General features: G+C 47.0%; 1 protein-coding gene across 1 annotated transcript; it reads right to left on the reverse strand.

Annotated features, from left to right (window-relative positions):
- Positions 1-212: 212 nt before the first annotated feature.
- On the reverse strand, positions 213-22703 carry LOC104376364 (tetraspanin-36-like). The gene is made up of 7 exons (XM_086629401.1): positions 22611-22703; positions 5138-5329; positions 4207-4281; positions 3638-3733; positions 2922-3074; positions 1876-1959; positions 213-820 (listed from the first exon to the last, which is right to left on the reverse strand). Exons 1-7 carry the CDS (start codon positions 22668-22670, stop codon positions 734-736), a joined length of 747 nt encoding a protein of 248 aa, XP_086485527.1. The 5' UTR covers positions 22671-22703; the 3' UTR covers positions 213-733.
- Positions 22704-24930: the final 2227 nt, after the last annotated feature.

The following is a 24930-nucleotide window of genomic DNA, read 5'->3' on the forward strand; positions in this document are numbered from 1 at the left end:
AAAAAACAACCCCACACAAGCCAAAGAGAGATGTCGTGAGCCCAAAAACTCAGAACACACGACCCTTCCTAACCTGGGATTGTTCACATTGGCCAGCTGCTTCAAAGACAACTCAAATGTCTGCTCTAGACCTTAAACGTAGGGTTGTCCTGTACTACAACCTCTGCAGTAAATGGAATTACAAAACATGACCATAGGAAGGAGGGGGGAGAAATACCGTCAGATATGGAGAAACATATTCTAAATCCCCGTGCTTATGAAAAATATTTGAACCTGGCATTCAGGAGTTTCTTTTGCTGTTTAACCACGCCATGGGAATTGTCTGATGTTTGTGCAGACAACTGAAACCCCTCCTGTCAGTTTAGTGATTAAAAATAACTCTTTTTTTTCCTGCATGTTTCAAGGGTAGAGGAAAGAGCTGCAGAAGTTAAGATTTATTTTCTGGAGCCTATTACTCCACCTGGTGCTATCTGAAGTCACAAATCCGAATCTACAATAACCTTACAGAAAGCTGTGGTGTGCAAGATCAGGGTACCTCACTGTAGGGCGCTGAATATTGAAATTGCCATTTCACATCATCCCCAAGACACTTCCCCAAATCAATACACAATGCTCTGTTTCATGTGCATAAAATGAAATATTGAGCCAAAAGGTCATAAATTGTCCTTTAGCGTTCACATTTACGACTCCATTTTATCATCAGGAAGCAGAAAAAAGTGATCTTTGCATTTTGTTAAGCGAAGACCCCTGAGTGAAGAGGCTGATATCCACTGTCTTCTCTCTTGCAAGTAAGCACACAGACACTCAGCATGCCAAAGAACTGAAAAAGAGAGAGATTTAGTTCCCCTGTATTTTGTTTCAGTTATCAGATCCAACGCCTATATGTTTATTAGACTTTTTCATCATAGCAACAATATTCTTTTTGTGTTAAAAAACGCTTAGAAAATACATCTAAAGAAAAACTATTTTCTTGCATATCTATTTCCAATAATAGTTCCAGCCCAACTTTTTACTCCCTGGTTTCTCTCGTTAATTTACACGCCCACATTTATTCCTTGTTATCTTACTGTGGGAAAAGTTTCAGTGAAAGCATGGGATTATTGTGGACTTAAAATGAGTTCTGTAAAATATTTAAGCATATAAAATATGCAAATAAAGATATTGCAGAATATGCTAAGGAAATCTTTGGAGATGATCACAGGAGTGTCAGGAAGGAACAGGTTACTCATCTTGGAGAACAGGTACAGGGAACAATGACAAACCACCAGGCTAAAATTTACAGGTCAAATATTCACGAAGCTGCACAGGCATTTCTTCGATATGCCAATCGTGAGGAGTTTTACATCAGCGCTTTTCAAATCTGGTTTTTGCCCACAAGATTACCTGTTTTCACGTTTCATTTAATTCAATCTCATAATTCTATAAACAGCCCTGCTGTTTTCATTCCTAGTCATATTTCTAGTCCATTTTGATTCCTGGTGGCCAAGCACAGCACTATTCATTGGGTTACACCTACAACCAAACTTTGATGAGCCATTTTTTAAATCCCAGTTAAGTATGGAAAAGCTCATTGTTTTAAGAAAGAATTACAGATCCAGGCCTCTTAGCACACCCAGCTTTTTGTACTTCCTGCTAAAAAACCAAGATGGATTCTCCGCTGACCTGCCATCTCAAATTCCTCCTTAGCTTTTTGGATCCCTCCCCTTATCACCATGCAGACAAAGTGGAGAAATTTGGTAGAAAGCGAGTGAGGAACAGAGCCATCATGGGGGCCAGGAAAAGGCTGTAGGCTAAGAGGAACTGGTAGAAGAAAAAGGGCCAGGATCAAAGGATAAACAGTATTATTTCCCACGAAGGAAGAGGCAAAACATTTACCTTCACAATGGCAAACCCCAGGATCACCAGCATAGCGTAGCTGATAACACTCTGCAGCCCAGCCTCCAGCTCATCTGCACAGCCCTGCCATGGAAGAGATGGGTGAAAACAAATCAAAAGACTGAATTCAGCTGAGTGGGTTTTTTAGGTTTTTGTTTCCTCCCTGACACTTAGAAGGAAGCATGACCTTCCAAGGCCTGTCTAACCAACCACTGCAGACCTGAGGGCTTCCATTCTTGTCTTCTAGGCCCGATGGCTTGTCTTTCACCTCTTGCTTGGGGTGACATTTTCTGCTTCTCAGAATCTTCTTTGGCTCAGGTCACTTAAAGAAGTGCCTAGAACTCAGCCAGGAAGACCAGAAACGGTATTCATAAAATTCAATTTATGGTCTTGCGCCCCAGACTGAAGAATGTGGTATGCAATTCTCCAGATTCAGCATGGTCACTCCTAGAAGAGCCTCTTTTCCTACCCCAGGTCTGTTTGAACAACTGTGTGCCCATAACTCACGCGCTGGCCTTGTCACATTGCTCCTGTAGCAACACGGAATGGACAAGTTACCAGCAGACAGATGAGACCAAACATCCAGACTCATGACCCTCCTTCATCATAGAACGGTTTGGGTTGGAAGGGACCTCAAAGATCATCTAGTTCCAACCCCCCTGCCATGGGCAGGGACACCCTCCACTACACCAGGTTGCTCAAAGCCTCATCCAACCTGGCCTTGAACACTTCCAGGGATGGGGCAGCCACAGCTTCTCTAGGCAACCTGTTCCAGTGCCTCACCACCCTCAGAATGAAAAATTTCTTCCTTATATCCAATCTAAATCTACTGTCTTTCAGCTTCATCTAGGAGCTTTGATAGGATAACATGAGAAGGATGTTAGGTAGAGGAAAACCATGGGGAGAAAAGGGTTTGGAGGACAAACTGCTGAAAAGAATTGGGTGAAGCTCTCCCTAAACCATGTCGAAGTGTTTTCCTCTTTTGTTTCTGGTTGGTTTGGAGAACGATCATGGCCCACTTGTGAAACTGTGCCCTTTGTCCTCACCCGCGTATCGAGTTCCTGCGGCTGGTCCAGGCGCCCTGTGCAGTTCTTCGCATCCTGCCTGCAGCAGCTCAGGGGGACACTGTTGTTACCGGTGGAATTAAACCACTGTGTGGTTGTCCAGTCGCTGTAGTTCTTCACCCCGCAACAATGAAGCTGCCAGACACAGGACAGTTACAGGGATGTATGAACAGACACGGTACACGGATGCTAATGTTGAGATAAACCTCTCTCAGGCATACTGGGCAAGAGCTGCCCTCAGTGTGCAGCCGATTTACACGAGGCCATACTTCAGGAAAACAGCCGTAGATAAAATAGATCAACCTCCCTTCATACATTATTACCTCCCTCTTGGTTTATTCTTTGTGAGAGCTCTGATAGTAAAAGTGACAGCTTGCAGGATAGAGTCTCCTGCCATCTTTCTGTTACGGTACAGGATTGTCAGACACAGCTACTCATATGTACTCATCTGGTCTGATGCGATGGCTGCCCGTGTCAAAGAGGTCATTCATTTACAAGAATTTCACACCAGGAGCCTGAAAATGCCAGCTCTGCAAAGTGGGAAGCACCCTCCACTGCCTTGGAGAATCAGATGCTAAGCACTGCTGCAGAGCTGAGTTAAACCTCTTCTCCTCCCTACCCAGCCCAAATTCCTCCTTTAGGACCCACGTGTTCTTTTCTCAATAATTATCAGGACAATTTAAATGTTGTTTTCTTACCTGTTCTTGCAAGTAATCCACAACAGTAGTCTCTGGATTTTTCCCATCATACTTCTCAAAGACTGACCGCATTGTGCCTTGCACGTCAGTTTTTACCTATTTAGGGAGGAAAAGAAAACACTCAGTATTTTAACAGGAGAGCTAAGAGTTTTATCTAGTGCAAACTGCAAGAGATCTGTATCCCAACTAAGTCGAGGGGGAAAAGATAAATTAAAAAAATAAAAATCAAGTGATGTTTTAGATAAAATGCAGGTAGCACTTAAGCAGAATCTCATTCCTGGATAGAAGCGTGGCTCCTCTGATGGAAGAGCCCTCCTTTGTGAGCATCAACAACTGTTTAATCCAACTTAGAAATTGTTGTGATGCCTGCCAGGTGCTTTATGCGTTCAGCACTTTCCTGACAAAGACTGATCCACATCCCAGATGGTGACATTCCCATTCCCACTTGCCCTGCAGGCTGCAGGATAGGGGATGAAGTAGGAGAAAACTGGGTATATTGGAATGCTCTGACAACACAAGATCTATTCTTTACTTTTAGGTTAGTATAGAGATGCTAATTCTTTGCTTACCTTTTCCCTGTAAACGAATCCCAGGACAAAAGCAGATACTTCTGCAATAAAGATAACCAGGATAATGGCCAAGAACTGAAATTAAGAGAGAGAGGGAATGTAAGGAAGAATTCCACAGCATTTGAATGCAACTGTACATTACCCATCACATTAATATATAGTGGTAAGTTATCATTATCTGTCGTTGCCTCTCCAATCAAAATTGTTTCCAGCAAACGATTTAGAGCAGGAGATTACTGTGAACGACTGGGACTATGACTGCGGTTCCACAGGATCTGTGCCCAACGTAGGCAGCCTCCTGAACACTGCCATGATGTGATCTCTGTCAAGAGCCTACGAAACACTTCACGAGGTGGCTGTTGAGCAGGACAGTGCACAAATAAACCAGCAGCTTAGTTGGGTACACTGGGTGCTGTTTGCTGAGCTCATATTGCCTTCCAGGTGTGAGCTGGGGGCTTGAAGTTACTCAGCTTGAACCTTTCTAGCTTTCTGAAAGTCATTCTAGAAGAAGTGGGGCACGCTTTCAGGATTCAGAGAACTAAAGTCAGCAGAAAAGTCCTTTTTTTTTTTTTTTTCCGCTTGCTTTGGAAATTCATATCTCCTTCTGTCCTCTCACCACCACCTTGCTTCTCAAAACTTGCTACTCTCCACACTCACCTCCAGCAAGCGAGGTGAGGCAGACCCATGAAACTGCCCATGACTACAAGTGTTTGTCTGTACAGGTGCAACTAATAATTTAGCTTGCACCTCTCCATCCATCTCAGTGCCTCACAGCAGTAGGCAGCTCCCACAAAGGAGCAGTGCTTCAGCAGTGTATTTCGGAACAATCTTTTACTTTCTGTTCTGTGCGTCCTGAGAAGGTCTAGTGTAGCACCTCCCATACCATGCAACAGGGTGAAGAAGAGGACATTTAAGAACATGCAACACTCACCAGCCCCAGGCCAACTCGAGACTCCCGGAAGGTGGCACAGCAGCCGATCAACCCAATGATGAACATGAACACAGCAACGCAAATAATGATCACGGCTGGCAGCAGAGCGTACTTGTCCTGCAGAAAGTTGTCATAGCTCTTGTAGGTGTTAATGACATATCCCCCAACGTAGCTGAGACCTGCTGCTGCCGCCTGAAATGCAACAAAAATAAAGTTATTAGCAGTTATTTATTAAGCACCTGCCCAGGAAAGTAAGTTTGTGATGGCATAATTAAAATTTTAACTTCGGAAGTAATGAAGTAATGGTAGTGGTAGTAGTAAATAGTTCTTATCTCAACCCACAGGTCTCTCTTCTTTTTCTTCTTTGATTCTCTCCCTCATCCCTGGGGCTGGGAGAGTGAGCGACTGCGTAGGGTTTGGTTGCCGCAGCAGCCCAACCCACGACACTGCAGTATGCAAAGACATAGGGGGGAAAAAGAAAAACAAACATGTGTCTGAAACTAGCTACCCATCCAAACTTTAACACAGAGGAGACAGAATCCACTTCCCATAAATCACTCCATTACCAAAGAAGCACTGCTTTAGCCAAGCTGAGAGACAGGAATCTATGGATGTGCATCAGCCAGCGTTTCTGCAGAGGCCAAGTTCACTCTGCCTACCCAAGACCACCTACGTCCTACCCAACAGTGCATTCGGAGGGGATGACTTTTAAGATGATCACCACAGGGGTAGGTTGTTGATTTGGGGCTTTTTTTTTTTGAGAAAAGCTCATCCTTTCAACTCTCACAAGACCATTAACCGCTAAGACAGGCACGAGCGTTCTTGATGCCAGCAAAACACAGTCCCTCCTTTTCCCGGAGGAAACGGGTTTCTGCATCCTCTAAAATAAACCTCTCCTCCAAAAGGACGTTTTGATGCCAACATACAGTGCACCAGTGACAGCAGCCCTGGAGACTGAAGGTTTTTATCTGCAGTACTGGGGACAGCCCTGGAGATAACACCGTCAGACTCGGCGAAGCCCTGCCAACGCCGCGCCAACGGCTTAAAAAAAATTCTCTGAAGAGTTACAACCGCTCATCCACCCTCTGTAACGCTGCAGCACAAGGTGATGCCTGTAAAAATGAAGCACTGTCCGTACTCATGTTCTGGAAACTTGAGGGAAACCAGCCTGCTTGTTTTCCATAGTCTACAGCTGGATTTCATCATGCAGCTTACGAGCAGTTCATTACTTCCCCCAGTGCTGTACTTTTTAATTAAATCAAATGCTCCTCACACTGAAGCTAGGAGGACTTGCTAATTCCTTTACCTTGTTTGGCTCCTTCCCTTCCAGCCAGGTCTGGTGCCTGCCCTTCAATTACCTCCAAGGGCAGGGGACATCCTTCATTTCAGCTCTCATCCCATATCACTCTCGCATTCCTGGACGCTGCCTGTACCTCAAAATTACCAGGATCAGATGCACCAAGTAATGAAACCAGGATCAAACTAACCCTTAGAGCCATTTAGCACACGTCATGCAAGATCCTGCTGTGCTGGGGCTCAGATACGGCACGTCCTCTGCAAAGTGAGATGCCAGGAAAAGGAATAGGATCACCGATTCTCAAAAGGTTTGGTTTTGTTTTTTTTTTTTCTTCTCCACACACATTGGGTTTTCAGGTGGTGCTAATGATTAAAGCAGTTCCTAAAACTTCCTTTAACTTTTCTCCTCATTGAGGAAAATCTGTTTCACATTTCCTTGTCTGCAGGTGTCAAATGACCAGGGCTTCTTCCTCCCACCCCTTTTTAGGGATGCAGGGAAAGGATGAGACCACCTTTGCTCATGGGGTGCCACCGTCTTCTCACTTTGCCTCTTCCTCCTGCAACACGGTGCTCCTGTACTGAAACTGGGACAGAACCCCAAAAAGGGGTAACAGCACTACAGGTGGGGCTGGGGACACTGCACCTCCATCCTGCCTTGCCTTCGATTGCACGAAAAGAGCGAGGTGTATGAAGTATCAAAGGTGTATCAAAAAGTCCATCCTGTATGTCTGGCCTGGAGAGCTGGATGCATGTGAGACTGTCCACCTATTCTCCGTTCTGGAACAGCTTCATCTGGGCAAGGGCAGCCATGGAGAAGGAAGAAACGTTTCTGGGCTAACTATCCATCATAATGGAGAAAATGCGATGATGGGATTTGCCCAATATATCCTTTATTTCCAACACTTTCTAGGACTATTGGGCACTGTGATTGACCACGTTGGCCCCAAACCCAGTGAAGACAATGCAGATTCAAGACAGGGGATGCAGGGTCTTTTATTAGCCACAGAAGCGTTCTGCTCAGCTGGGCCAGCACCAGCACAGGAAGCAGCTCATACAGTTCCTGAAAGGGTTCAGTTTGGCCCCTGCTCCCATAGAAGGTGTGGAAAACACCCAAGTGACCACAGCAGAGCCTGATGCTCTGGGTTGACTTAAAATCTTCTCCCTACTTTCGCGTGGCAAAAAGTGTTACATGAATAATGCCACAGTTACTGTCATAGTCGTCCCATCCTGACCGTAACCCCTGACTGCACTTGTCGCTGGATTTTGAAGCCTTCCTGGTGAACACGTGTATGGCTGGAGAGTAATGGTATTCTAGTTTCTCAGGTTTTTGGGAAACTTCAGGCAGGTGCACCATGACTCCCCAGCATGCACCAAGTCCGTAATCCTCTGCCACGAACACGAACATCATGGCGATGCTCCCAGCCTCTGTGCTCGTACCCCGGATCACTTCATCCTTGGTCTCTCTGCTGCCGCCATCACCACAAACCCAACACAGAGCTGAGTCATGGCTTTATGAATTCCAGGCTACAGAAAATACTCCTAGGTTGTCACCCTCAACCAAAGGTGGAGCTGGCCACCAGCAGCACGAAGCCTCCTGCACGTGCGCTTTTAAACCAGGCTCTTGCATTTGGGCACAGCCAGTCATTGAGAAGGTTCTTCCTGAGGCCATCAGCCTTTGGTACCGCTCAGCACCCAGGCTGGGATGTCCCACCACAGTTGTCATCAACCGCTGAGTGCCCACGGTCCCAAGAGAAAACCAGAAGGACCACAAGACCCTCAGAAAGGTTCGTGATGGAGGAAGGCAGATCCTGGGGAAATGGAGCAGAGGTGACTTTACAGCAGGAAAGGCAGCGCAGACTGAATAGCGGAGGTACAAATAAAGCATAAGCCACGTTTTTGGTGAGTGAATGAGTCATCTGCGTTCAGCAGCGATGTCAGGACAAAATGTGCACGACGGAACAGTCTCGTGACTTAGTTAATGTGTAAAAGTTAATGTGCAAAGTGCAAAGGTAATCCTTTGTCATCTTCAGAAGCTGTAAAGCCCTACTCTTTTGCATAACTCTAGTCCCTGCCTTTGCAAGTAGTTCTGAACTTCTAAAGACAGTCCAAGGACCATCTGCATCATAATTTAATCTTCCTATAGGATGCTGTACACAAAAGAATGCTCCAATATCCTTCTTCAAGCCATTTAGACAACAGACACATTCTTCCTCTGGTTTTCTACCCATTTTCAGCATGCTCAAGGCAAAGGAAGCACGCACAGGAAATGCTAAATACAGACCAACTGTGGGAAACCAAGAAAAACCTTGTTGCTAGTAACAAACTCAAAACCACATTGTGAAGCCAACTTACAGGGGTTTGCTAGTCCTGGTATAAAGCCAGGACTAGCAAAGCTCCATGACAATAAGCCAACATCAGAGTCCAGTGCTGAGTTCAGAAGATTCTTGTCCAAACTTCATCAATGCAAATACAGACCAGCACTTTCACAGTAGGTTTTACTGCAACATTCAGGATTGTCTGGGTACGGGTCAGAGATGAAACACAGCCAGCAAGGGGTCTATTAAAATTTCCAAACTTCTGCTTCCAAGCAGAAAAAGGAAGCATAATGAGATAAAAATAAAAAGACTTTGAGTATAGACCTGACTTAAAGAAAGTTCAGATTTTTCCCCTCACAAACTGAGAAATTCCCAGGACTTTACCCATAATTTTTAATTTAAAGTGAAGATTTTTAAAGCCTGAAGAGCAGGGTCACTCAGGAGTGGAAGGCATTTCAGGCAACTAACTATCTGTACCCTGTTTTATTTTTGCAGATGAGTCCCAAACCTAAACTTCAAAACTGGAGAAGAAAAATATTTCAGAACATAAATCTTCAAGCACTCCCCTTAAGCCTTCCCAGTGCTTAAAGCAAGTTCAAAATCCAGTGGAGAGATTTTCCCCCAACACTGCAAAACCTTCAGCCCATTCCCAGATCTAAGATGAAACTTCTCAGGAAAAGCAGCACAAGTAATGTCCTTTGCACTGCTAAAGATAGACCTTAAGTCAAAAGCGTAAGTACACCTGATTAAACAGGTTTCTGTTGTATCTCAAAAAAAAAAAAAAAAAAAGAATCTTTTACAAATACAATTGAGCAATTGTTTTTGGGAAGGAAGAGATAATTCCTTCATGCTTATTCAAAACACCTCTCAAACACATCTAAAATTACGCACAAGGTTGCCAGGATTATTCCAAGAAATTCATGCTAGAAATTGTTAACTGTTCTTTACAACTTTTTCAGTCTCCTGCTTGGAAGCGTTCTTTCAGAAGAATTCAGGGCAGAATAGGATCACGCAGTGCACGGAAGAAGCTTGTCCCAGCTGGCACAAACCCCAGGGCAGGCAGCCAAGGAGTGACGCACGGCTGATACAGGAGAACCAGTTCACCCAGTCTGTGGAGCTGCATTGCTGCCTGGACGTTGCTGTGGTCCGCCAGCAACGGCACGCAGAACCTCCTAACCTTACCCCTTCCTCCCCGAACATCCCCAGCTGACTCACTGGGGCTCCGGGAAACGCTGCTGGTCCTTCGTTACAACACTGATGGCTCCCCTAAGGCAAGCTGAAGAGATGAGGCAAATGGAAATTTTGCAAGAAAGCCCCTTTTCTGTCGGTCTCCGCTGCCTCGCCCACTACAGCTTGCATCATTCAAGGACCCAACGCCAGAACGACTTGCTTTTTCGTATCCCATGACCCCGACAGAAAGCAGAGATCTGTAATTGTTGGAGTGCAAACAATGGACTCCTTGTTGGGGGCTGAGCAAGAAGAAAGCAAAGCCGTTCTCAGCTGGGTTTTCCTAGACTGGTGTTTGGGGAAGACCTGGGCAGGGTTACTCACTACTCAGTTGACTTCACTCACCTCTTCCATGCTCAGCCCAGCCAGCTGAGCCAGGCAGGCAGGTACACAGCCATGTTCTGCTGCTGGAACTCTCTCCAGCCACAGAACGTGCACACAGCACTGAATATTCAATCTGGCCCATGAAACAGAAGGGGATAGGGCTGGATGGCTACAAGGAACCTGACCTGTCTCACTGATACAGAATCATGGAATGGTTTGGGCTGGAAGGGACCTTCAAGGTGATCCAGTTCCAACCCCCCTGCCATGGGCAGGGACACCCTCCACTACACCAGGTTGCCCAAAGCCTCATCTAACCTGGCCTTGAACACTGCCAGGGATGGGGCAGCCACAGCTTCTCTGGGCAACCTGGCCCAGTGCCTCACCACCCTCGGAGGGAAGAACAGGACAGCTGATGGAAAATAGTAGATTTTCTATATTTTTTTAAAAGTACAGCAAGATTTTTACTTTGTGTCTCACTATCAGAAGGGGATTTTTTTTATATGCTGATGACCATGGGCCCCTGCCTTTCTGGAGAGACTTATGGCCATGCAAATACTTCTTGACACTTCATCAGCGTTACAGCCATAAAAGGGACTCCCTAAACCTCCCTCTATGCGACTGCTCTGAAAAAGAAAAAAAAAAAATACAAAATTTGCATCTATCGGTCAGGCAGAACAGATACTTTTCCACCACCTTCCCTTCTTTGTTTTAAGAAGTTGACTTTATGTGATGGCTGGGAACAGAAGTTTGTGTTCCTTTGCATTTATCACCCCAGGCTCCTTTTCTCCTCCCACCAAACCTAAATACAACACAGGAAAGGAGCCAAACTACTAGCTATGAAATTAAAAGTTAGTGTTTGTCGTTTTGAGGTTTTGTGGGGGTTTGTTTGTTTGGGTTTTTTTTAAGGTTTCTCCTAGCATCCTCTAGCTTCAGAATGTTGATTTGATCGTTCGGTCTGTTAATGTGGACCAGTATAGGATTTTCTTTTTAAGAGGCTGGACCAGTATACGATTTTCTTTTTTTTTAAGAGGCTGGCCAGTTAGACACTGAGTAATAAAGCTGTAGCGTTAAAAGCAAAAGCTGTAGTAACAGAGTAAATTGCAAATTCACCAGACAAGTGTGTTAAGCAGATGCATCCTCTAGACAGTAAAAGAACTGAGACAATGGGACGTAAAATAGGCATTTCTCCCTCGTCACACAGGACTTCTCCAGGGCCAGCGCTGATACCCGTCGCAGCACAAAACTTGGACTGATTTGACTGTGTAACTTTTTATGGGCAAAGGAAGATATGGTAAATAACACTGTTTAAAGAGTAATAGCAGTAGTTTCCTGCAGCAAATTACTACAAATTCCACACTGGAAGAACTATCAGTATCCACGCAAACACTTTCTGAGCCATTCCCTTCTGGTTCTTCATTAGACAATCAGCTCACAGAGGTTTTACTTCGTTTTAAGGCTTGAAAGCCACTTTTTCCCCACCAGTATCTTTGCACAGCAGTGGTTTAAATCAGAGCACCTCATCCAAGACAATACCTGATGTTGATGTTTTGCCTTCACATCCAACAACTACATTCACTGGGATGGTACCACCTTTCCAGCAATTTTAATTTGCCAGAGGACAGATTAGGATATGATCCTCAATTATTGGTTTGCCAAACGTTTGCTACTACTGTGCTGTCCCCATGCCCCCCATATCTAGAACGAAGCCCCAACACCACTTGTCTCGTTTACAGCTGCATAGCCCCTCCTCAATGCAGAAGACACTCCTTGTCTTTGGAGGGTTTTTTACATGCAAAAAAGGTTTTTCATTTACCCTGACAAGTAAATCCTCTGCTCAAAAGGGTTTGCACAACATTTCCTCCATAAACCACGTATTTTATTACCCAACAGCCAGCGTTCGTGGCAAGGGGAAACCCTCTCTCTGGCTCCCTCACTGCTGTACTGTACTACAACTTTTATTCTTCCCATTTGCCACCGGATTTTCGAGTCCTCCCTAGCTGCTGCGTCACTGCATTTCCAGGGAATCAGCAGGTTTTCTAGTGAATTCAGGGGGAGTAAAAAAAAAAAAAAAAAAAAAAGGCACCGAGCACTTCCAAAAAAGCCTTCTTCATTCTGTGCCCACTTTAACGACTTTACAACTCCTGTTAAACCACCACTTACCCCATAGAGACCACGCAGCTCCCCAGACCTGACAGCCTCCCTTGGCCCGAAGCAGAGCTGGTTTTTCCCCCAGCAATCAGAGCAATCCCAGCTCAGTGCTTCCCATTCCCACCTGCACAGATTCCTCTCCCTTTTCCTGTCCCGGGTTTAGAACTCTGCCAGGTGGAAGGGATCTCCTGGCTTCAGGTACCATTTCCTATGCTGCTTACAGTATTCATTTCTCTGAACGATAAATCAATTATTGCCATACTTGCGTGATCTGGCTTCATCCAGGACAGCGTGTGACCCTCCTAACAGGCTGTGAGCCTCCACCTGCAGCACAGAGCAGCAGGCAGGCTCCACCACGTCCATCAGATGGCCACGCAGGCAATAACTGCTATGGAGGGGATGTACCCACCATCTGCTGCAGCTCATGGCCACCACCAGACAGGCTGGCCACGCACTGCTGCAGTAAGAGGTCACAGAAGCACAGAAGGGTTGAGGTGGAAAGGAACCTCTGGAGGTCATCTGGTCCAACCCCCCCTGCTCAAGCAGGGCCACCTAGAGCTGGTTGCCCAGGACCACGTCCAGATGCCTTTTGAATATGTCCAGGAATGGAGACTCCGACACATTTCTGGGCAGCCTGTGCCAGTGCTCGGTCACCCTCACAGTGAAAAAGTGTTTCCTGGTGTTCAGAGGGAACTTCTTGTGTTTCAGTTTGTGACTTCTGACTTTGGTCCCATCACTGGGCACCACTGAGAAGAGCCTGGCTCCGACCTCTTGGCACCATTCCTTCAGGTATTTACATACATCAGTAAGATCCCCCCGAGCCCTCTGTCTCCAGGCCCTACAGTCCCAGCTTTCTCAGCCTTTCCTTACAGGAGAGATGCTCCAGTCCCTTCGTCATCTTCATTGCCCTCTCTCCAGTATCTCTGGGTCTCATCTACTGGGGAGCCCAGCACTGTACCCAGCACTCCAGACATGGCCTCACCAGTGCTGAGCAGAGCACAAGGACCATACCCCTCTGCCTGCTGGCAATGTTCCTCTGGATATGGCCCAGGGTACCTTCCACCTTCTTGCAGCACGAACTCATTGCTGGCTCATGGCCAGCTCGGTGCCCACCAGGACCTCCAGGGCCTTCTCTCTCCAAGCTGCTTTCCAGGGCTTGCATGGCTCTGCTCTGCTCTGCTCCCTGCTGTCCTACAGGTCCTTCAGATTATGAAGCCTTGGAAGCTCATAGCTTCAAGTCTTTCTCCACTTTTCTCAACTGGAAAATAAAGGCAATCAGCGATTTAAAAACCCAGCACGCACACTTCTGCGTTCCCTCAGACTCTCAAGTTATGAAGACACTGATTTGCAAAATAATAATAAAAAAAAAATACTGAACTTGTTGAGTTGGCTTTGGGTTGGAGCAAAAAGCACCAAAGCTGTGAGCCCCTACTAAGCTGGCCTTGATTGCCACCCGCACCAACAGCCCCGGGAGAGACCTACCACTGATCTCATGCCAGTCACTAGCCACAACTTCAAAACCTTTAAGTCACAGTCTCCTCATGTGAGGTACAGAGGTGGGACATAGCTGACAACGCTGTACTGACCCTACTTACACAATGCCATGGGAGACTCTTCAAAAGAACGTTTTATCCAAATTTTCAGCCGTGATGCACATCCGAGAGGCATGTTTCAGCTTGCCTTCAAAACACTGCAGGGCTGCTCGGTGGGAAGCACTTGCTTTTTCCTTTTCCTCCTCAAATGAAAACAATGAGCAGTAGCCAAAAGGCTCTGAAAACCTGCGGCTCTCCTTCAGGGGCAAAACCCAAAACCTAAACCAACATCTACTCGCAGTTTTTACACGATGCAAACCCACAAGCTCGAGAGGAAATTCTGGTTTTAACGGTTTTGTTTCAAAGTTACATTAAATAAATGTTCTCCTTAGAGTTGCCCAAGCATGTCTTCTTTTCCCTGAGCCTAACTTTGAGGTTTTTCCCCCTGGCTAAAAGCCAGCCATCCTACGAAGTGTAAGTGGTGGGATGTCCTCGTGGAGACACTGCACACCAGAGCAAAGCAAGGAATCCTGCCCCAAGTCCCCCGGACCTGTAATGCTTAAACATCTGCCTTGGGGTCAACGTGCTGCTGCTAATCACGCACCTCTGAGGACAACAGGACCACTATTAGGAGAAAACAGCACCACCCTCTTCCCCCAAAACACGGACACAGACCGCAGGGCAGGAGCCTGCTGCGAGTGTAACTTCAGCTGAGCATGGATGGATTTACCAGCCACTGCCAAGCTGTTCTTGATCTGAACGACCAGTTCAGACACAAAAACACCCTCTAGTTCAATATTTGCCTTCAGAACCACCCTAGTTCCTTAATAAGCTGCTCCTGGCTCAGCCACCAGATCCTGCAACTTCCAGCTCACGAGCTACAAACCAAACAGCAAAGAAGTGCACTTAAAACACAGTGGAGCTACCGTGGCAGGGAGGTTGGACCCAGATGATCTTGAAGGTCCCTTCCAACCCAAACCATTCTATGATTCTAAAGCCTGGAGAAACTTCTCAGAGCTGGTAACACAGCAGGTGCCTCTATAATCTGTCCTCAAATATTGCTTGTCACCGGCGGCAAGGGAGAGCCAGGGTGGCAGGGCCACACGGCTGGTGTGTGCCTCTTCCCGTAAGGAAAAGGGCAGGCTGGGATTCTCCTGCTGCAAAGGGATCCTGCCAGCTCCACGGTAAAGCAAACACAGCTTGGCAGTGCAACACTTTCAGGGAAAAATTAAAGAAATGCCCAGCTCACACATCAACTACAAGAAAGAGCCACTTTCTCTTCCCCCTGGATAAAGCGTCCTCAAGCTCTGAGGTTCATGCAGAGGGGTGACAAATGGGACCACCTCTTGAGCATCTGCAATTATCAGAGTCACTTGCTCAATATCACACCTCTGGTTTCAGAGACCTGCAAACTGTGAGACTTGCGAAGAGACCAAAGCGTGTTTAGGACCAGATCATAGAACAGAAGAATCATTAAGGCTGGAAAGGACCTCTAAGATCATCAAGTCCAACTGTCAGCCCAACACCACCATGCCCACTAAACCATGTCCTCAAGTGCTACATCTACACATGGTTTTGAACACTTCCGGGCATGGTGACTCCATCGCTTCCCTGGGCAACTTGTTCCAATGTTTGACCACTCTTTCAGTAAAGAAATTTTTCCTAATATCTAATGTAAAGCTGCCCCGGTGCAACTTGAGGCCGTTTCCTCTCATCCTATCTCTGGCTACCCGGCAGAAGAGACCAACACCCACCTCACTACAATCTCCTTTCAGGTAGTTGTAGAGAGTGATGAGGTCTCTCCTCAGCCTCCTTTTCTCCAGGCTAAACAACCCCAGTTCCTTCATTCACTCCTCATAACGCTCATGCTCCAGACCCTTCACCACCTCCATTGCCCTTCTCTGGACACGCTCCAGCACCTCAAGGTCTTTCTTGTATTTGGGGTCCAAAACTGAACACAGTATTCGAGGTGCAGCCTCACCAGTGCTGAGTACAGGGGCACGCTGCCTTCCCCAGTCCTGCTGGCCATACTGTTTCTGATACATGCCAGGATGCTGTTGGCCTTCTTGGCCTCCTGGGCACACCACTGGCTCATGTTCAGCCAGCTGTCAACCAGCACCCCCAGGTCCTTTTCCACTGGGCAGCTCTTCAGCCACTCTCCCCCAGCCTGCAGCGTTGTGTGGGTCTGTTGGGACCCAAGTGCAGGACCTGGTGCTGAGCCTCGTTAATCCGTAGCCCAGCCGTCCAACAGCAGCCATCTTGCAGCCCCAGGGGCCGCTGGGGACAGCCGGACAAAAGCTGTTCCCCAGAAAAGCACGGGAAAGGGTAAAGCTTCTCACACCATATCAGCATCACCATTTGAACGCTTCCCCTTTCCGGACCACGCGGCACCGACATCTTTGTTTTAATTTTGCCCGTCAGACCCCTACGCACAGAGCACAGCGCGTTTTCCTGAAAGTCAGTGAAGTTCTGCTTCCTGATTTTCATAGATTCATAGATTCATAGATTTCTAGGTTGGAAAAGACCTTAGAGATCATTGAGTCCAACCGTCCCTAATCCCCATTAAACCATATCCCCAAGTAGCTCATCCACCCTATTCTTAAACACATCCAGGGATGGGGACTCAACCACCTCCCTGGGCAGCCTATTCCAGTGGCTGACAACCCTTTCAGAGAAGAAATACTTCCTAACATCCAACCTGAATCTCCCCTGACTAAGCTTGTACCCATTTCCTCTTGTTCTATCACCCATCACTAATGTAAAGAGCCCTTCCCCCACCTCCCCACCATCTTTTCTCAAGTATTTGTAGGCCGTAATCAGGTCTCCCCTCAGCCTCCTCTTCTCCAGGCTAAACAGCCCCAACTCCCTCAGCCGCTCCCCATAAGTTTTATTTTCCAGCCCCTTGACCAGTTTAGTCGCCCTTCTCTGGACCCGCTCCAGGAGCTCAATATCTCTCTTAAAGCGAGGGGCCCAAAACTGGGCACAATATTCCAGGTGCGGCCTCACCAGTGCCGAGTACAGGGGCAGGATCACTTCCCTGTTCCTGCTGGTCACACTATTCTTGATACATGCCAGTATCCCATTGGCCTTTTTGGCCACCTGGGCACACTGCTGGAATTTTGTGCAGAGTGGTTTAAAATAAGGAAGAACGATGCCCTTTCAAGGGTACGCTCGCGTGGATCACACCAATGTGCCCGGGTCTGGTGCCAAGCCCTGTCCGGTGACCGCTCTGGCTCAGGCAGCTGTTTTTCCCCCCACGGTTCAGCAATGAGCTCACAGCAGAGCCAGAAACGAACCCACCACTTTCTGCTCCCCACCCACCACTCCTCATGTGGGGTCGGGAACGTCGCCCGGCTCATCGCCCCGTCAGGCTCAGGGGACCCCCGCCAGTACCACGGTTCCATCAGAGGGGCAGAAAGAAGGAGCCCAGGATAGGGGTCCAGTTCTGGAGTCCCCAACATAAGAAGGACATGGACCAGTTGGAGAGGGTCCAGAGGAGGGCCACGAAGATGATAAGAGGGCTGGAGCACCTTTCCTATGAGGACAGGCTGAAAGAGTTGGGGCTGTTCAGCCTGGAGAAGAGGAGGCTCCGGGGTGACCTTATAGCGGTCTTCCAGTACCTCAAGGGGGCCTACAGGAAAGATGGGGAGAGGCTGTTCAGGAGGGCCAGTTGTGATAGGACAAGGGGTAATGGTTTTAAAATAGAGGGAGGTAGATTCAGATTGGATATTAGGAAAAAATTTGTTACCATGAGAGTTGTAGAACACTGGAACAGGTTGCCCAGAGAGGTGGTGGATGCTCCATCCCTGGAGACGTTCAAGGCCAGGTTGGACGAGGCCCTGAGCAACCTGATCTAGTTGGAGATATCCCTGTTCCTTGCAGGGGGGTTGGACTAGATGACCTTTGAAGGTCCCTTCCAGCCCTAACCATTCTATGATTCTGTGATTCTATGGGGAACCACATTCCAGATGTGGAATGACCACAGCTTTACTCGCTGGGTATACTGAAACAAATTCAAAAAAACTAAACCAAAACAAATAAAAAATAATTTTTTTTTAAAAAATCTAAAAATAATTAAAAAAAAAACAAATAAAAACTAAACCAAAACAAATAAAGATACAATGAACTAACTAAATAATTTAAAGGATTTTTTTAAATTAAAAAAAATCAAAAATAATAAAAAAAGATAAAATAAAGCTCTTGGCTAAGCAGCTTTTTGCACCACGGATGCTGCTGTGAATCAGACCGACTCTGCAGCGATGAGCACCGTTTCCCTGACCTGGAGCAGGGAAGACAGCTCGCACAGCTCTCCCATCTTCCCATCAAGTGTCACACACAGCCTTAAAACCCTGCCGAGCTGCCTGTCCCTCACCATCACGCACAGCAGGCAGGATTAAGGATTTGCCTAAGAACAGATGGAGGAAAGGTGAGAAACAGGTCACAAGGCTGCTGACACCCAGACCTCTTATGACCCTTTGGAGAATACCTCCATCTTTAAAAATAAATGTGTTTCTAGCACCAATAATCTCCAACACAAACTTTGCTATTCACGGCATTTTCAATTCCACCTAGGGATTAAAAAAATCTCCTCCTCATTGGGGATTTAAATGTGGGGTTTTTTAAGTATCCATCTGATTTCTCTCTGACCAAGGCTTCAGACTGACCATTCCCAATCCATCCACCACCAGCATGAGTGATTTGAAAACACTCATAAAACCAGGATTTTTTCTTTTTTACAGATATTTTTATCCCTCCTGATTCCTAAAAATAATTTAAAAGTGATACCACAGCAACGCTGTGATTGCTTGAGCTTCCACTGCAGCCTCTCACATCACCCAAACCACTGTAAGACTGAAAAAAAAACCCTGCTTTTCCTCTTGGATGCACCAAGGGCAAAGGAGACACATGAAGCACAGACCAAACAGATAAATGCTCCTGGATGCCCGGACCAGCGCAAGTATCTGCTCAAAGCAGAGATGACACGAGCATCCCAAAATACATTTGATTCATGCTCCTTGGAAACTCCTGGGTCACAAACCCAAAGATATTTGCAAAAAAACACTTGATGTAGGGTGCTGGAGAGTGTGGGGAAGGGAGACAGAGGACAGCCAGCCATCCTGAGCTTTGCAGTGATGAGACATTCTCAACAAGGTCTAGGTGAGAAGGCAAAGCCCCTCTCTGTTCTCCATTTGATGGATGACTCTTGCAACCACCTGGAGTCAAACCCCAACCCAGAAAGTGTGGGTCACGTCTCTTGTTAGCAAAGAGGCAGAACCCAGTTGGGTTTTCTGAAGAGTCAATAAAGCTCCTGAATGATCTGCAATCGGCTCAAACACATCCCAAATGTCTGTGGGTGCACAGGGAGCCACAGATCAGCTGGGGAAATCCGAGTCTGGCCTCATCCCTCACAGGTAGAGCACACCCTGCCAGGGACCAGTGCTGGCATCACTCTCCTGGGCTGCTGCTCCTTGGACAGTCCCGTTGCTGCCAACAGATCAAATTCTGCTCCCTCAAATCCACTGGTCCCATAAAAAGGGAGTGGGAAACCTGGGCAAATAGGATTTCCACTGCAGCAACACATAAGGCAGCCTGTTGGTGATGAAGTCCCCAGGACTCCTGTGGATTCCAAACCCTCTCTGAAAGTAGAGGTCTGTTTAGTGACAAGGAAGCAGAAGGACGTGGTGAGCAGGAGCGAGGTGCTCATGGCTGAATTCCGCAGCACAGCTTTGGGATTAAAGAAGGGGGTTTAGAAGAAAGACAACCTGGGAAGGTGTTCAGATCACATTATACAGAAATATCAGTCTGAAACTTTCACCTAGAATTAAGATTCCCAGTTTCTTCCTTAGACCAGCAAGTGAATCCTAGAATTTCAGCTCTCTCCTTCAAGGAGCATCATCACATCCCACCCAGCCAATTCATAGAATCACAGAATGGTTAGGGTTGGAAGGGACCACAAAGATCATCCAGTTCCAACCCCCCTGCCATGGGCAGGGACACCCTCCACTATACCAGGTTGCCCAAAGCCTCATCCAGCCTGGCCTGGAACACTTCCAGGGATGGGGCAGCCACAGCTTCTCTGGGCAAGTTCCCTCACAAGACATTGCCAAGAACATCAGTCTTCTCTGACTCTCCCTCTTTAAGGTTACCCGAGTTAAACCAGCATGCCAACTTCACCTGAACAGGCCAGCACCCATTTACCAAAAGAACTACACACTTGGATCCAATCAGTAGGTGCTAAAAAGCAAAGTTGGAGGTGGGCAGACCTTCTGCAGCTTGAAGCACCACCCTTGGTAACAGTTAAAACAGCTTCAATCAATGCCTTGTTGAGGGGGGTGGTATGCACACCTACAGCCCCCTGTCTCATTCCTGTAGCAGAATGACCTGCAGATCCGATGCTGAACCTGGTGGGTGAGAGAGAACTTGCTTTTTCACCTCATTTAGGAAGCCCCTATTTGTCATTCTGGAAAATCTGTCTGTCTTCACTCCTACACAACGATAACGATCAGAGATCCAAAAGAGGATTCATTGCCTTTTTAGGACATTTCTAAGCAATAACCTTCATCAAAGCACCATAACTGCACTGGCTGCTGAATTATTTTCCATCATCATTTCCAAGCTGGGCATGATTTGCAGCGTGCAATGCCCGAGCATGAATTACTCCTTAGAGAGGTAGTCTTAACGCTCTTTGCAAGTCTTGTGTTTTGATAAGTGATCTGAAGCCTTCTGATGATCTACTGTACTCGGTAGAAAAGTTAGAAGAGATCTGAGAGAGCATAAAAGAGTCATTTCCTCTTTCCCCACCCTCCTAAAACCTGAATTCCAAGTTCTGCAGTTCTGCTGTAGGAATGAGATGACCAGCTAATGGTGGCAGCAACGCCTAAATGCCACAGGCTCTGGGGCTGCCTGGCTCTCCCTAGGGTAAAAAAACCAAAGGGCTAGTCTGGGTCACCCCAAATTCAGAGGCTATAGACATGCAGAAGGATAATTACTGATCACCCATGGATCCAGATGACCCAATAGCTTCAGTCACAATTAGGGAGTTCCCCTACAGCAGAACAAAAGGTACCAGAGACGTTTCAACAACAGACAAATCAAACAACAGGTTGATTTCTGAAAAGCCAAGCAATGATGCTAATCTGAGCTACACCTGAGCTGAAGCACAGGGTATTTCCACATACAAATCGTGGGTTTCACTGATGTTTTTCTGAAGGTATTGCAAAAAAATCCACCCCAAAACAAACGTACACGGGGAGATCATGTTACTTGACACTCAGCAGTAAGCACAGCCTCTCACACTGTTCAGGTTAGCGATATGAGAGCTACCTGGAACACACACAGCAATAAAGCACATAATATAAACACAAATCTGAGCTCCAGATACAGATACCAGCTCCAAATAGAAATACAAGGCATAAAGGAGGCATGGGAGTGGAGCGGGGTGAGCTCCTTGCTACAACCAGCAGCAAATCCTGTATTTACAAAACAGGGCATAGCACCCCACGAGACCTCAGGTTTTATTTTAAGCAGTATTTAAATTTAAATGCCTTTTTTTTTTTTTTTTTTTTCCCCCCACGCAGCTTCTGTCTTTGGGAAGCCTCTGGTTCTTCTCTTTAATTCTTCCTTGCTTCAGAACAAGTCCCCTGCCTTCCCCATCACCCAGCCCTGCTCTGCCAGGCCATGGGGGGAGAGCAGAGCAGGGGGGTGCCGCTGTGCTAAACCCTAATCCAGGGCTGCACGGCTCCTACACCCCCGCTCTCCGGCCACCACCGGCACAGTTTTGAAAATACTCAAGCGCTACGGAGCGGATGCGAACGCCCAAGCCACGCTACTGATACGAGGTGTAACTGGGGACCCTCTCCACGAGCAGCACGCAAGTCCTTGGATGATGGCAGAGGGGTTATGCAAGCCTCCCAAATAGGAGGAAAAACTGAGTTATGAGAATATTCACTGCCTCTCCTGAGCAGCCACCTACCCCAGGTCCTGCTGTCACCGTCACAAGGTGGCCGTGACACGAGCCTCGGGTGCCGAGCCCCCCAAACCAACATGGGTCAGGATAAAAAAATACACCACCTCGCCCTCATCTTTTTGATTGCTCTTAAGTAATTATCGAGGAAGTGACTCGGAAAGGTATAATCATAGCAAAACATAGCTAGAACAAAGTTCTCAGCCGTTTCCCTCCCCCAAACGCTCCTCGCCCCAAACTGGGAGGGCAGCCCCTGCCCCGCCGCAGCCAAACAGCTCCAGTTGTTTCTAAACCAGCACGTAAATTGCTTTAATGACAAGCTTTTAAAAACACTGCTAAAAAAACTACTACAACACCCCGCAAAAAAAAAAAAAACAAAACAAAAACAAACAAACTCCCAACACCATTTTTTTTTTTCTCAGAAACTTAAAAACTCGAATCTTGTTCTTTAAAAATACACAGGCAGGGTTTCCTACGGAAATGCCTGCACATCAGTAAACTAAATGTCCGATTAACTCCGGATACCCCGGTTAAACCGCGACGCAGTCATGTCCCACAGCACCGTCTCCTTCTGCCAGAGCCCTACATCGCATCCAGCCCCACGGGAGCCAGGAGGGTCCGGGTCCGAGTCCCACCCCCCCAGCCCACCGCCCAGGTCCCAGCGGTACCCAGAAGGCGAGGCTCAGCAGCAGCAGCACGGCTTTGGAGGTGATCACGCCGCAATCCATGTCGTGGAGCAAAGGCAGCAGCTCCGGGGTGGGAGAGCAGCGAGCGGGTTTGAGTCCCTCGTGGGGCCGCTCCCGGGCCCGCCCCGTCCCGCCCCATCCCATCTCATCCCGTCCCGCCCCATCTCATCTCACCCTATCCCATGCCATCCCGTCCCGTCCCATCCCGTCCCGTCCCATCCCGTCCCGTCCCGTCCCGTCCTGTCCCGTCCCATACCATCCCGTCCCGTCCCGTCCCATCCCATCCCGTCCCGTCCCGTCCCATCCCGTCCTGTCCCATCCCATCCCACCCACGGGAAGGCCGTCAGTGTTTCCCCGTGAGCAAGAAGGCAGTTTCCCAAGCAAGGGGCTGGGGAAAGACAGAAACAAACGTTAAAGCAAATTAGTGTTGACTTCAATGTGTGTTTTTTTAAAAAAAAAAAACAAAAAACAAAAACACCCCAAACTTTTGCAACTTTCAAGCACAGTTAAACTGAGCTTTTGTGGAAAGCTCACACTGTGGCTAAAAGATTTCCATGGAATCTGCCTTCCCAGAGTGCGAACCCACAGCTGAGTGTCTCCCTTCATCCAAGGTTTCTCAACGTTTTTGGTTTGGCATCGCGCCATGCCAGTCTTCCCAATCACACACTCCACGGATAGCGGGAACACAGCTACGACGTGGGTTTGGGCACTCCACAGCATGTCCTAACCACTGAAATGTGAGGCTGAGCAGCCAGAGGGAGAGGGATTTGGATTTGGTGACTGCAGACGGCTGCAAACAACGCTTTATTTGTTTTGCAAAGACCTTTGGCAGCCCGAACAGAGCTGAACCCAACTCTGCGCCGAGCTGCAGGATGCAGCGATAACGAGTTTCCTGCCTTTGCCCCTTCCTGGCAAAAACAGATGTGAGCCAGTTTCCTTCGGGAGATATGGATTTTGGAGGTGCTGTGCTGAACTAGCTCTCCAGCAGGAGATCATGGAAAGGGAGATCACGGATGGTCCATGAATTTAAGCCAGGCAAAGCCGTGGCTGCTTTGAAGGGCAGCAGAAGGGTCTGTGCCAGCTGCTGAAATCCCACGCAGAAAGTGGGGTGAAGCCAATCCCCCAAATTAAATACCTTTAAGAGTAAAGACCAGTGCAAAGTCAGACCTTGATGGCTGCAGACAGCGCTCCTGCTGCCGGCAATCCTGCCTTTGCCACGATAATTTCTATGACAGCAAGAAACATTAACAGAGTGTGTAACAGTGGAGTGTTTCTGCTTTTTGAAAAAAATCAGCAGTTTCACTTTTCCTTGCAGCATGGCAGGCTAGGGTGTTAATAAAGGCAGGAAATCGCCTAGAAACTGTTTATCCTCCTAATTTTGTGGGGATGACTGGTAATCTGGGGGAAATACTTTGAATGAGAATGAAAGGGCAGATGCCGAAGTTTCATTTGAAATGAAATGTAAAGAAATTAAAAAAAAAACACCAGAGAAACCACCTTGCCAATCAAACGCCATCTTTCTTTAATATTAAAATATTGTTTCCATTTCTGCCACTTCTCAGTTCTCTATTTTATTTAAAAATAAAATAAAGGTAGTTTCACAATGAGAATGAGGTAGAGTTGTTAATCAGCATGTCACTACCTGTACGCTGTTTCTTTCAAAGCAAAACGTTATTAAAACCAAGCACGGCTGATTTTCTATTAAAGTTGGCCTCAAAAGTAACTTGGCAGAACAAGGATGTGCCTGTGGACATGTATCCCAACCACCACAGAGATGTTGTGATATTTCACAACATTCTCCACCAAATTAGTCTTAAAATCAAGAGATTTCTGTTGAACGTGGGATTTTAAAAAAGAAGTAAGCTGGAAATTTCACAGTCAACTTTGGAAAGGAATGGGGAAAAAGGGAAATTAAAAGGTATCTAACATGGTAACAGAGAGATAGCCTAAAAGGAGGCTCGGTTTCCAGAGCTGCTCTCTGCCTTGGGATCTTTTGCCCTCAATGGATTGGTTGGTTTTGTTGGGTTTAGGTCTGAAAGTGGTTTAGGAAACATGTAGGTAAAACAACAGGTTTCCCACTGACTTATTTATTGCATGTTTTGTAACACACAAGCTCAATGGTTTGCACTGGAAGCCGTAATACTTGGTGGGAAAATGATCCTTACTTTTTGCCTTATCCACCAAGCATTGGCCATGTAAAGACAAAAATTCCCTCCCGCACATCCGACCATGTATCTGAAAATGTATCTTCTTAGTTTCCTTCCTGCTAGACTGAACAACTTGCCAGCTCAGGTGTTTTCCC

The sequence above is a fragment of the Tauraco erythrolophus genome, chromosome Z (genome assembly GCF_009769465.1).
Source record: "Tauraco erythrolophus isolate bTauEry1 chromosome Z, bTauEry1.pri, whole genome shotgun sequence".
NCBI classification, from domain to species: domain Eukaryota; kingdom Metazoa; phylum Chordata; class Aves; order Musophagiformes; family Musophagidae; genus Tauraco; species Tauraco erythrolophus.

What these genes read in the sequence shown, in the direction of transcription:
- LOC104376364 (XM_086629401.1), bottom strand. Translation starts at nt 22,670, where the DNA reads ATGGATTGCGGCGTGATCACCTCCAAAGCCGTGCTGCTGCTGCTGAGC. An exon ending in TGCTGAGCCTCGCCTTCTGG is followed by an intron (nt 5,330 to 22,610) that starts GTACCGCTGGGA and finishes GTTGCATTTCAG; the next exon opens with GCGGCAGCAGCAGGTCTCAG. An exon ending in TGGATTACTTGCAAGAACAG is followed by an intron (nt 3,075 to 3,637) that starts GTAAGAAAACAA and finishes TGTGTCTGGCAG; the next exon opens with CTTCATTGTTGCGGGGTGAA.